At 65.1% G+C, this 11,181-nt stretch overlaps 1 protein-coding gene and 1 long non-coding RNA gene across 2 annotated transcripts; both read left to right on the forward strand.

The window, feature by feature from the left end:
• Positions 1-1,433: 1,433 nt before the first annotated feature.
• On the forward strand, positions 1,434-10,666 carry GPAA1 (glycosylphosphatidylinositol anchor attachment 1; the record flags this gene model as incomplete). The annotated part of the gene is made up of 5 exons (XM_050987782.1): positions 1,434-1,481; positions 2,255-2,342; positions 3,277-3,450; positions 6,691-6,802; positions 10,478-10,666. Coding segments are annotated over exons 2-5 (549 nt in total), but the record flags the coding sequence as incomplete, so codon positions are not given.
• Positions 9,142-10,001, forward strand: LOC127061202 (uncharacterized). The gene is made up of 3 exons (XR_007780654.1): positions 9,142-9,442; positions 9,567-9,604; positions 9,941-10,001. It is a non-coding gene; the product is annotated as an uncharacterized LOC127061202 (long non-coding RNA).
• Positions 10,667-11,181: the final 515 nt, after the last annotated feature.

Raw genomic sequence — 11,181 nt, forward strand, 5'->3', positions numbered from 1 at the left:
GCAGGGACACCACCATGGCCCAGTGACCACTGTGGGGACATCAGGACACTGCCATGGCCCAGTGACCGCTGTGGGGACACCAGGACACCACCATGGCACAGTGACCACAGTGACCACCGTGGAGCAGTGACTGACCGTAGTGACCACCGTGGGGACATGGCCGTGGAGCAGGGACTGCCATGGCACAGTGACCACAGGGACACCGTGGGGACACTGCCATGGCCAAGTGACCCAGGGGACCCTGTGGTGACCAACTGACCCCTGGGAGCTGCAGCATCACGTCAGTCCTGGGGACACTGGGGACACTGGGGACACTGGGGACACGGGAGATGGACCCTGCAGTGACCAGTCCTGGGGACACTGGAGTGACCAGCTGCCCCTGGGGACACTGGAGTGACCCTGTAGTGACCAATCTTGAGGACACTGGAGTGACCAATCCTGGGGACACTGGGGACGCTGGAACTGGACCCTACAGTGCCCTTCTGCCCCTGGGGACACTGGGCTGTGACCCTGCAGTGCCCAGCTGCCCTTGGGGACATTGGGGACACTGGGGCTGTGACCCTGCAGTGACCAATCTTGGGGACACTGGGCTGTGACCCTGCAGTGACCCTGCAGTGCAGCTGCCCCTGGGGACACTGGGGACACTGGGCTGTGACCTGTGACCCTGCAGTGCCCAGCTGCCCCTGGGGACATTGGGGACACTGGGCTGTGACCCCGCGGGTTTGGGGTGGCCCCATGGCAATAAACCGAGGTGTGTCACTGCAGCTCTGTGTCCCTCTGTGTGTCACCCGTGTGCCCTGGCTGTGTCGCCCCCTCCCCACCGCTGCTCCCCCGTGTGTCTCCTGCTGCCCCCATTGTCCCCCGTGTCCCCAAGCTGTCCCTGTCACTGCCTTTGCCCATCTTTGCCCCCTCTTTGGGCCCCCAAGCCCCCTCATTGCCTCCCTTTACCCAGAACCCCTTTTTTGCCCCAACCCCCCCTTTTTTGCCCCCTTTGGTGGCCCCAAACCCCCCACTTTCCCCCCACCCCGTTTTTGCCCCCTTTTGTGCCCCCAAATCCCCTGGGTTTCTGCCCTTTTTTGCCGCAAATCCCCCATTTTTGCCCCTTTTTTGCCCCCAAACCCCCCGGGTTCCTCCCTTTTTTGTCCCCGGGGGTTGCCCCCTTTTGTGCCCCCAAACCCCCCAGATTTTCCCCCATTCTTTTCTCCCTTTTTTGCCCCCAAACCCCCCCGTTTTGCCCCCTTTTGTACCCCCAAATCCCCGTCATCCCCATGGCCACGCCCACATCCCCATGGCCACGCCCACATCCCCATGGCCACGCCCACATACCCATTGGCCACGCCCATATACCGTTGGCCCCGCCCCTCCGCACGGCGCCCCCTGGCGGGGCGGAGCCGCGCGATCGCTCTCTCGGCGCTCCGCTCCCCGCCCTGGCCGCGCGCTCCGGCAGCGATTGAGCGGCCTGGCCCCGCCGTGCCCCGCAGGTTTTGGGGGATTTGGGGATTTTTGGGGCTTTTTGGGGGGATTTGGGGAATTTTAGGGGTCCCGGAGGGCACAGGGGGTGCGGGGCAGGGAGCTGGCCCGTGTGGGGGCGGTGGGATGCGGGGGAACGCGGTGTGGGGGCGGGGGGCAGGGCAGGGGCCGAGGCCTGAGGGGGGTTTGGGGGGGCCTGAGGGGAAAGGGGGGTCTGGGGGGGCTCTGGGGTTTCTGTGGGGGTTTTGGGGTCTCTCTGGGCACTTTGGGGTCTCTTGTGGGGTCTCAGTGGGGTCTGTGGGGTTTGGGGGGGGCTCTCTGGAGTCTCACTGGGCTCTGGGGTATCTGTGGGGTCTTTCTGGGCTCTGGGGTCTGGGGTCTCTGTGGGGTCTGTGGTGTTTGGGGGGGTCTCTGGGGTCTCTGGGTGCTGTGGGGTGTTTGGGGGTCTCAGTGGGGTGTTTGGGGGTCTCTGTGGGGTGTTTGGGGCTATCTGTTGGTTTTTGGGCTTCAGTGGGGTTTTGGGGTCTCATCTCTGTGGGGTTTTTGGGGCTATCTGTTGGTTTTTGGGGCTCTCAGTGGGGGTTTTGGGTCTCAGTGGGGTCCTTGGGGCTCTCAGTGGGGTTTTGGGGATCTCTGGAGTTTTTTGGGGGGGTTTTGGGCTCTCAGTGGGGGTTTGGGGCTCTCTGGGATATTTGGGGTCTCTGTGGGGTTTGGGGCTCTCAGTGGTCTCAGTGTGGGGTCTCAGTGGGGTCCCGGTGCCCCCTGACCCCATCTCCCCCCGTAGCCCCCCCGGTGTCCATGGGGCTGCTGTCGGACCCGCAGTGCCGGCGGGCGCTGGCCCGGCTGCTGCTGCGCCTCAACACCCCCCTCTGGTGAGTGGGGGGCACCTGGGGGGGACCCCGAAACCTGGGGGGGCTGGGGGGGCTGGGGAGAGCCTCAACACCCCCCTCTGGTGAGTGGGGGGCACCCCGGGGGGACCCCGAAACCTGGGGGGGGCTGGGGAGCGCCTCAACACCCCCCTCTGGTGAGTGGGGGGCACCCCGAAACCTGGGGGGACCCCAAAACTGGGGGGGACCTGGTGGGGGCTCAACACCCCCCTCTGGTGAGTGGGGAGCACCCCAAACATGGGGGGGCGGGGGGGGGCCTCAACACCCCCCTCTGGTGAGTGGGGGGCACCCCGAAACCTGGGGGGACCCCAAAACCTGGGGGGGCTGGAGGGGCCTCAACACCCCCTCTGGTGAGTCCCCAAAACCGGGGGGGACCCCAAAACTGGGGGGACCCCAAAACCTGGGGGGGCTGAGGGGGCCTCAACACCCCCCTCTGGTGAGTCTGGGGGCACCCCAGAACCTGGAGGGGACCCCAAAACCCCTCTGGTGAGTGGGGGGGAGCACCCTAAAATCCCCCTGGTGAGTGGGGGGGGCTGGGAGTGTCCTGGGGGTGATTTTGAGGTGCCTGTGCCCATTTTGGGGTGCCCGTGCCCATTTTGGGGTCCCCCCAGTGTCCTGAGTTACCTGTCAGGGCTCACCTGGTTCCTGCTGTTACCTGCACACACCTGTGCTGGCTGTGGGGTGTCACTGATGGTTTGAGGTTATTTTTGGGGTGCCAATGCCCATTTTGGGGTGTCCCTGATGTTTTTGGGGTTCCCTCTGCAGTGTCCTGAGTTACCTGTCGGGGCTCACCTGGTTCCTGCTGTTACCTGCACACACCTGTGCTGGCTGTGGGGTGTCACTGATGGATTGGGGTGTCATTGATGGATTTGGGGTTATTTTTGGGGTGTCCCTGATGTTTTTGGGGTTCCCTCTGCAGTGTCCTGAGTTACCTGGCGGGGCTCACCTGGTTCCTGCTGTTACCTGCCCTGGCCCCCCGCACGTACCTGTCCGAGAACGCCATGGGCTCCACCATGGTGGGGGAGGGCTCCGACCTCGGGGCCCGCGCGCTGGGGCTGGCCCGGGACTTCGGGGGGCACAAGAGGAAAGCGGGGTGAGACCCCCGGCTCTGGGGAGGGGGACACACCTGGGAACTCGGGGGGCACGAGAGGAAAGCGGGGTGAGACCCCCGGGTTTGGGGGGGGGGACACACCTGGGAACTTGGGGGACACAAGAGGAAAGCGGGGTGAGACCCCCGGGTTTGGGGTCTGGGGGTTTTGGGGAGGGGGACACACCTGGGAACTTGGGGGACACAAGAGGAAAGCGGGGTGAGACCCCCGGGTTGGGGGAGTTTGGGGGATTGGGGAGGGGGGACAGGCCCGGGACTTCGGGGGGCACAAGAGGAAATGGGGTGAGACCCCCGGGTTGGGGGAGGATTGGGGGAGGGCGGTAGGGTTTGGTTGAGGGATTTGGGGAGGGGGACACACCTGGGATCGGGGGCCAGAGGAAAGCGGAGGGTGAGACCCCGGTTTGGGGTTGGGTTTTGAGGGGTTTGGGGGAGGGGGACGGCCCGGGACTTCGAGGGGACACAAGAGGAGAGTGGGGTGAGAACCAGGGGGGGTTTGGGGGAGGGGGGGCTACACCGGGAACTGGGGGGCCAGGAGGAAAGGGGGGTGAGACCCCCGGATTGGGGGGGGGCTTGGGGGGGGGGTTTAGGGGTTGGGTTGGGGGATTTGGGGAGGGGGACACACCTGGGATCGGGGGCCCAGGGGAAAGCGGGGGGGTGAGAACGGGGGCTTTTGGGGTTGGGGGATTTGGGGAGGGGGATACACTGGGGACTGGGGGACACAAGGGAAAGCGGGGTGGACCCCGGTTTGGGGGTTTGGGGGACTTGTGGGGGGACGGCCCGGGATTCGGGGGGCACAGAGGAAATGGGGTGGACCCACGGTCTGGGGAGGGGGTACCTGGGACTTGGGGACCAGAGGAACGCGGGGTGAGCCCTGGGGTCTGGGGGTTTGGGGAGGGGGATACACCTGGTAACTCGGGGGGCACAGGTGGAAAGCGGGGTGAGACCCCCGGGTTTGGGGTCTGGGGGTTTTGGGGAGGGGGATACACCTGGGACTTCGGGGGACACAAGAGGAAAGCGGGGTGAGACCCCCGGGTTTGGGGGGTTTGGGGGATTTGGGGAGGGGGACAGGCCCGGGACTTCGGGGGGCACAAGAGGAAAGGGTGGGGGGTGAGACCCCGGGTTTGGGGGATTTTGGGGGGGGAGGTTAGGGTTTGGGGGTGAGGGATTTGGGGAGGGGGACACACCTGGGAGTTCAGGGGGCACAAGAGGAAAGCGGGGTGAGGACCCCTGGGTTTGGGGTTTGGGTTTGAGGGGTTTGGGGAGGGGGACGGGCCCGGGACTTGGAGGGGCACAAGAGGAGAGTGGGGTGAGAACAGGGGGGTGGGGGGTTGGGGGAGGGGATACACCTGGGAACTCGGGGGGCCCAGGAGGAAAGCGGGGTGAGACCCCCGGGTTTGGGGGGTTTGGGGGGGGGGGTTTAGGGGTTGGGGTTGGGGGATTTGGGGAGGGGGACACACCTGGGAAACTCGGGGGGCACAGGAGGAAAGCGGGGTGAGACCCCCCGGCTCTGGGGAGTTTGGGGGGATTTGACGGGGGGGACACAGCCAGGACTTGGGGGGGCACAAGAGGAGAGTGGGGTGAGACCCCCGGGTTTGGGTCTGGGGAGGGGGACAGGCCTGGGAGTTCAGGGGACACAGGAGGAGAGTGGGGTGAGACCCCTGGATTTGGGGGGTTTGGGGAGGGGGACACACCTGGGAACTCGGGGGGCACAAGAGGAGAGTGGGGTGAGACCCCTGGATTTGGGGGGTTTGGGGAGGGGGACACACCTGGGAACTCGGGGGGCACAAGAGGAGAGTGGGGTGAGACCCCTGGATTGGGGGGTTTGGGGTTCGGTTTGGGGAGTTTGGGGTTGTGGGGTTTGGGGTTGGGTTTGGGGGATTTGGAGAGGGGGGACACACCTGGGACTTTGGGGGTCACAGGAGGAAAGTGGGGTGAGACCCCCGGGTTTGGGGTCAGGATTGGGGGGTTTGGGGTTTGTGGGGTTTGGGATTGGGTTTGGGGGATTTGGGGAGGGGGGACACAGCCAGGGACTTTGGGGGACACAAGTGGAAAGTGAGACCCCCGGGTTTGGGGGGTTGGGGTTGGGTTAGGGGGGTTTTGGGTTTGTGGGGTTTGGGGAGGGGGACACAGCTGGGAGTTCGGGGGGCACAAGAAGAGAATGGGGTGAAAATGGGGGGATTTGGGGTCAGGACTGGGGGTTTTGGGGTTGGGTTTGAGGGTGGGTTGGGGTTGGGGGGTCTGGGGAGGGGGGACACATCTTTGAAATTTTGGGGGACAAGTGGAGAGTGGGGTGACCCCTTTGGGGTTTGGGGGAGTTCCCATCCCCACTCCTGGTTGGAGAGAAGGGAGAAGGGATTGGGGGGTGCTTTGGGGTGCCCACCAACCCTACCCACAGTCCCAATCCACAATAAATGTTTAGGGGAATACCTGTGGGGTTCAGGGGTGTTTTGGGGTGCCCCAATCCCAATCCCATAAATATTTAGGGGAATGCCTTGGGAGCTCAGGGGTGCCTTGGGGTTCCCAATCCCATATTTATTTAGGGGAATGCCTGGGGGGCTCAGGGAGGGTTCAGGGATTTTTTGGGGTGCCCCAACCCCATATTTCTTTAGGGCCATGCCTGTGCAGTGGCTGGAGCAGAGCCTGGGGGGCTCAGGGATGTTTTGGGGTATTTTGGGGTATGGGGTGCTTTGGGGTGTCCAATCCCCTATATGATTTAGGGCCATGCCTGTGCAGTGGCTGGAGCAGAGCCTGTTCCATGGGGGGCTCAGGGATGTTTTGGGGTGTTTTGGGGTGTTTTGGGGTGTTTTGGGGTGTTTTGGGGTATTTTGGGGTGTTTTAGGGCCATGCCTGTCCAGTGGCTGGAGCAGAGCCATGTTCCAGCTGGGGCTCAGGGATGTTTTGGGGTGTTTTGGGGTGTTTTGGGGTGTTTTAGGGCCATGCCAGTGCAGTGGCTGGAGCAGAGCCTGTTCCAGCTGGGGCTCAGGGGTGTTTTGGGGTGTTTTGGGGTGTTTTGGGGTGTTTTGGGGTGTTTTAGGGCCATGCCAGTGCAGTGGCTGGAGCAGACCATGTTCCAGCTGGGGCTCAGGGGTGTTTTGGGGTGTTTTGGGGTGGTTTTGGGTGTTTGGTGTTTTAGGGCCATGCCTGTGCAGTGGCTGGAGCAGAGCCTGTTCCAGCTGGGGCTCAGGGGTGTTTTGGGGTGTTTTGGGGTGTTTTGGGGTGTTTTAGGGCCATGCCAGTGCAGTGGCTGGAGCAGACCATGTTCCAGCTGGGGCTCGAGGTTCACCGCCAGCCCTTCAGCCGCACGCTGCCCTTCCCTGACGAGGCCCACGAACGCTACGTACTGGGGGAACTGGGAGCACTGGGAGGGACTGGGAGCACTGGGAACAGGGACTGGGAGCACTGGGGGGACTGGGAGCACTGGGGGTACTGGGAGGGACTGGGAACGGGGACTGGGAGCACTGGGGGTACTGGGAGGACTGGGAACGGGGACTGGGGGAGCTGGGAGGGACTGGGAACGGGGACTGGGAGCACTGGGAGGGACTGGGAGGGACTGCAAGGGACTGGGAGCACTGAGGGAACTGGGAGGGACTGGGAGCACTGGGGGAACTGGGAGGGACTGGGAACGGGGACTGGAGCACTGGGAGGACTGGGAACGGGGACTGGGAGCACTGGGGGGACTGGGAGCACTGGGGGTACTGGGAGGGACTGGGAACGGGGACTGGGAGCACTGGGGGTACTGGGAGGACTGGGAACGGGGACTGGGGGAGCTGGGAGGGACTGGGAACGGGGACTGGGAGCACTGGGAGGGACTGGGAGGGACTGCAAGGGACTGGGAGCACTGGGGGTACTGGGAGGGACTGGGAATGGGGACTGGAGGAACTGGGAGGGACTGGGAACGGGGACTGGGAGCACTGGAGGGACTGGGAACGGGGACTGGGAGCACTGGGGGAACTGGGAGGGACGGATGGGACTGGAATGGGTGGAGACTGGGAGCACTGGGGGTACTGGGAGGGACTGGGAACGGGGACTGGGAGCACTGCGGGGACTGGGAAGGGGACTGGGAGCACTGGGGGAACTGGGAGGGACTGGGAACGGGGGACTGGGAGCACTGGAGGTGACTGGGGAGGGACTGGCAAGGGACTGGAGGGCACTGGGGGAACTGGGAGGGACTGGGGGGAACGGGGGACTGGGAGCACCTGGAGGGACTGGGAACGGGGACTGGGAGCACTGGGGGAACTGGGAGGGACTGGGAATGGGACTGGGAGCACTGGGGGTACTGGGAGGACTGGGAACGGGGACTGGGGGAACTGGGAGGGACTGGGAACGGGGACTGGGAGCACTGGAGGGACTGGGAGGGACTGCAAGGGACTGGGAGCACTGGGGGTACTGGGAGGGACTGGGAATGGGACTGGGAACTGGAGGGACTGGGACGGGGACTGGGACTGGAGGACTGGGAACGGGGACTGGAGCACTGGGGGAACTGGGAGGGACTGGAATGGGGACTGGGAGCACTGGGGGTACTGGGAGGGACTGGGGAACTGGGAGGGCGACGGGAACTGGGAGCACTGGGAGGGACTGGGAACGGGGACTGGGAGCACTGGAGGGACTGGGAACGGGACTGGGAGCACTGGGGAACTGGGAGGGACTGGGAATGGGACTGGGAGCACTGGGGGTACTGGGAGGGACTGGGAACGGGGACTGGGAGCACTGGGGGTACTGGGAGGGACTGGGGGAACTGGGAGGGCGACTGGGAACTGGAGCACTGGGAGGGACTTGGAACGGGGACTGGAGCACTGGAGGGACTGGGAGGGACTGCAAGGGACTGGGAGCACTGAGGGAACTGGGAGGGACTGGGAGCACTGGGGGAACTGGGAGGGACTGGGAACGGGGACTGGGAGCACTGGGAGGGACTGGAGCACTGGGGGAACTGGGAGGGACTGGGAATGGGGACTGGGAGCACAGGGGGTACTGGGAGGGACTGGAACGGGGACTGGGAGCACTGCGGGGACTGGGAGGGACTGGGGGAACTGGGAGGACTGGGAACGGGGACTGGGAACGGGGACTGGGGGTACTGGGAGGGACTGGGAACGGGGACTGGGAGCACTGGGGTACTGTGAGGGACTGGGGAACTGGGAGGGGCGACTGGGAAACTGGGAGCACTGGGAGGACTGGGAACGGGGACTGGGAGAACTGGGAGGCCTGGGGGGACTGCAAGGGGGAACTGGGTGGAACTGGGAGGGGACTGGGAGGGACTGGGAATGGGGACTGGAGCACTGGGGTACTGGGAGGGACTGGAACGGGGACTGGGAGCACTGCGGGACTGGGAGGGACTGGGGGAACTGGGAGGGACTGGGAATGGGGACTGGGAGCACTGGGGGTACTGGGAGGGACTGGGAACGGGGACTGGGAGCACTGGGGGTACTGGGAGGGACTGGGGGAACTGGGAGGGGCGACTGGGAAACTGGGAGCACTGGGAGGGACTGGGAACGGGGACTGGAGAACTGGGATGGGCCTGGGGGGGACTGCAAGGGGGAACTGGGTGGAACTGGTAGGGGGAACTGGGAGGGACTGGGAATGGGGACTGGGAGCACAGGGGGGGACCGGGAGGGACTGGGTGGGAATGGGAGCATTGGGAGGGACTGGGAACACTGGGAATGGGGGGACTGGGGAGGGACTGCGAGGACTGGGAGAATGGGGGGAACTGGGGGGAACTGGGGTTCCTTGGGTGGGTTTGGGGTTCCCTGGGTGGGTTTGGGGGTCCCAGGGCAGGTTTGGGGTGCTGACCCTCCATCCCCTCCCCAGCTGGTTTGAGGCACCAACGTGTTCGGGGTGCTGCGGGGATGTTGGGGTCTCTGGGCAGGCTTGGGGGGTCCCAGGGTGATTTAGGGGTGCTCTCTGGGTGGATTTGGGGGTCCCAGATGATTTAGGGGTGCTCTCTGGGTCCATTTGGGGTCCCAGATGCTTTAGGGGGTCCCAGGTGCTTTAGGGTGTCTCTGTGGATACATTAGGGAGTCCCAGATGATTTAGGGGTGCTCTCTGGGTACATTTGGGGTCCCAGCTGATTTAGGGGTGCTCTCTGGGTCCAGGTTTTCGGGTCCCAGGTGCTTTAGGGGGTCCCAGGTGCTTTAGGGGGTCCCAGGTGCTTTAGGGGTTCCCAGGTGCTTTGTTTTAGGGGTGCTCTCTCTCCCCAGCTGGTGCGGGGCACCAATGTTTTCGGGGTGCTGCGGGGATGGTATTTGGGGGTCTCTGGGTGGATTTGGGGGTCCGGGCAGGTTTGGGGGTCCCAGGTGCTTTAGGGGGTCCCAGGTGCTTTAGGGGGTCCCAGGTGCTCTAGGGGTGCTGTCTCTGTCCCCCCCAGCTGGTGCGGGGCACCAATGTTTTTGGGGTGCTGCGGGGATGGTGTTTAGGGGTCCCAGGGTGGATTTGGGGGTCTCTGGGTGGATTTGGGGGTCCAGGGCAGGTTTGGGGGTCCCAGGTGCTCTAGGGGTGCTCTCTGGGCAGGTTTGGGGGTCCCAGGTGCTTTAGGGGTGCTCTCTCTCTCCCCCCAGCTGGTGCGGGGCGCACCAACGTGTTTGGGGTGCGGCGGGGATGGTGTTTAGGGGTCCCAGGGTGGATTTGGGGGTCCCAGGTGCTTTAGGGGTGCTCTCTGGGTCCATCTGGGGGTGCCAGGTGATTTAGGGTGTCCCAGGTGATTTAGGGTGGTCCCAGGTGCTTTAGGGGGTCCCAGGTGCTTTAGGGGGTTGCTCTCTGGGCAGGTTTGGGGGTACCAGGTGCTTTAGGGGGGTCCCAGGTGCTTTAGGGGGTCCCAGGTGCTTTAGGGGGTCCCAGGCGCTTTAGGGGGTCCCAGGTGCTTTGTTTTAGGGGTGCTCCTCTCTCCCCCAGCTGGTGCGGGGCACCAATGTTTTTGGGGTGCTGCGGGGATGGTGTTTAGGGGTCTCTGGGTGGATTTGGGGGTCCAGGGCAGGTTTGGGGGTCCCAGGTGCTTTAGGGGTGCTGTCTCTGTCCCCCCCAGCTGGTGCGGGGCACCAATGTTTTCGGGGTGCTGCGTGCCCCCCGCGCTGCCAGCACCGAGGCGCTGCTGCTGCTCGTGCCCTGCTCCGAGGGCAGCAAGAACAACCAGGCCGTGGGGCTGCTGCTGGCCCTGGCGGGCTACTGCCGCGGTGAGGGGGCTACCGGGGGCTACTGGGGGGCTACTGCCACGGTGAGGGGGCTACCGGGGGCTACTGGGGGGCTACTGCCACGGTGAGGGGGCTATAACCGGGGGCTGGGGGCTACTGCCCGCGTTGAGGGGGCTAACCGGGGGACTTGGGGGCTACTGGGGATCCTGGGGGGCTACTGGGGGCTGGGGGGCTACTGGGATCCTGGGGGCTACCGGGGGGCTGGGGGGCTACTGCCCGCGTGAGGGGGTTACCGGGGGGCTGGGGGGCTACTGCCATGGTGAGGGGTTACCGGGGGCTACTGAGGGGCTACTGCCGCGGTGAGGGGGCTACTGGGGGGTCCTGGGGGGCTACTGAGGCTCCTGGGGGGCAACCGGGGGCTAATGGGGGTCCTGGGGGCTACTGCCACGGTGAGGGGGCTACCGGGGGGCGGGGGGCTACTGCTGTGGTGAGGGGCTACCAGGGGACTGGGGTGCTACTGGGGTCCTGGGGGGTACTTGGGGGTCTGGGGGCTGCTGGGGTCCTGGGGGCTACTGGGGGTCCTGGGGGGCTGCTGCCA

The sequence above is a fragment of the Serinus canaria genome, unplaced genomic scaffold (genome assembly GCF_022539315.1).
Source record: "Serinus canaria isolate serCan28SL12 unplaced genomic scaffold, serCan2020 HiC_scaffold_226, whole genome shotgun sequence".
Taxonomy (NCBI): domain Eukaryota; kingdom Metazoa; phylum Chordata; class Aves; order Passeriformes; family Fringillidae; genus Serinus; species Serinus canaria.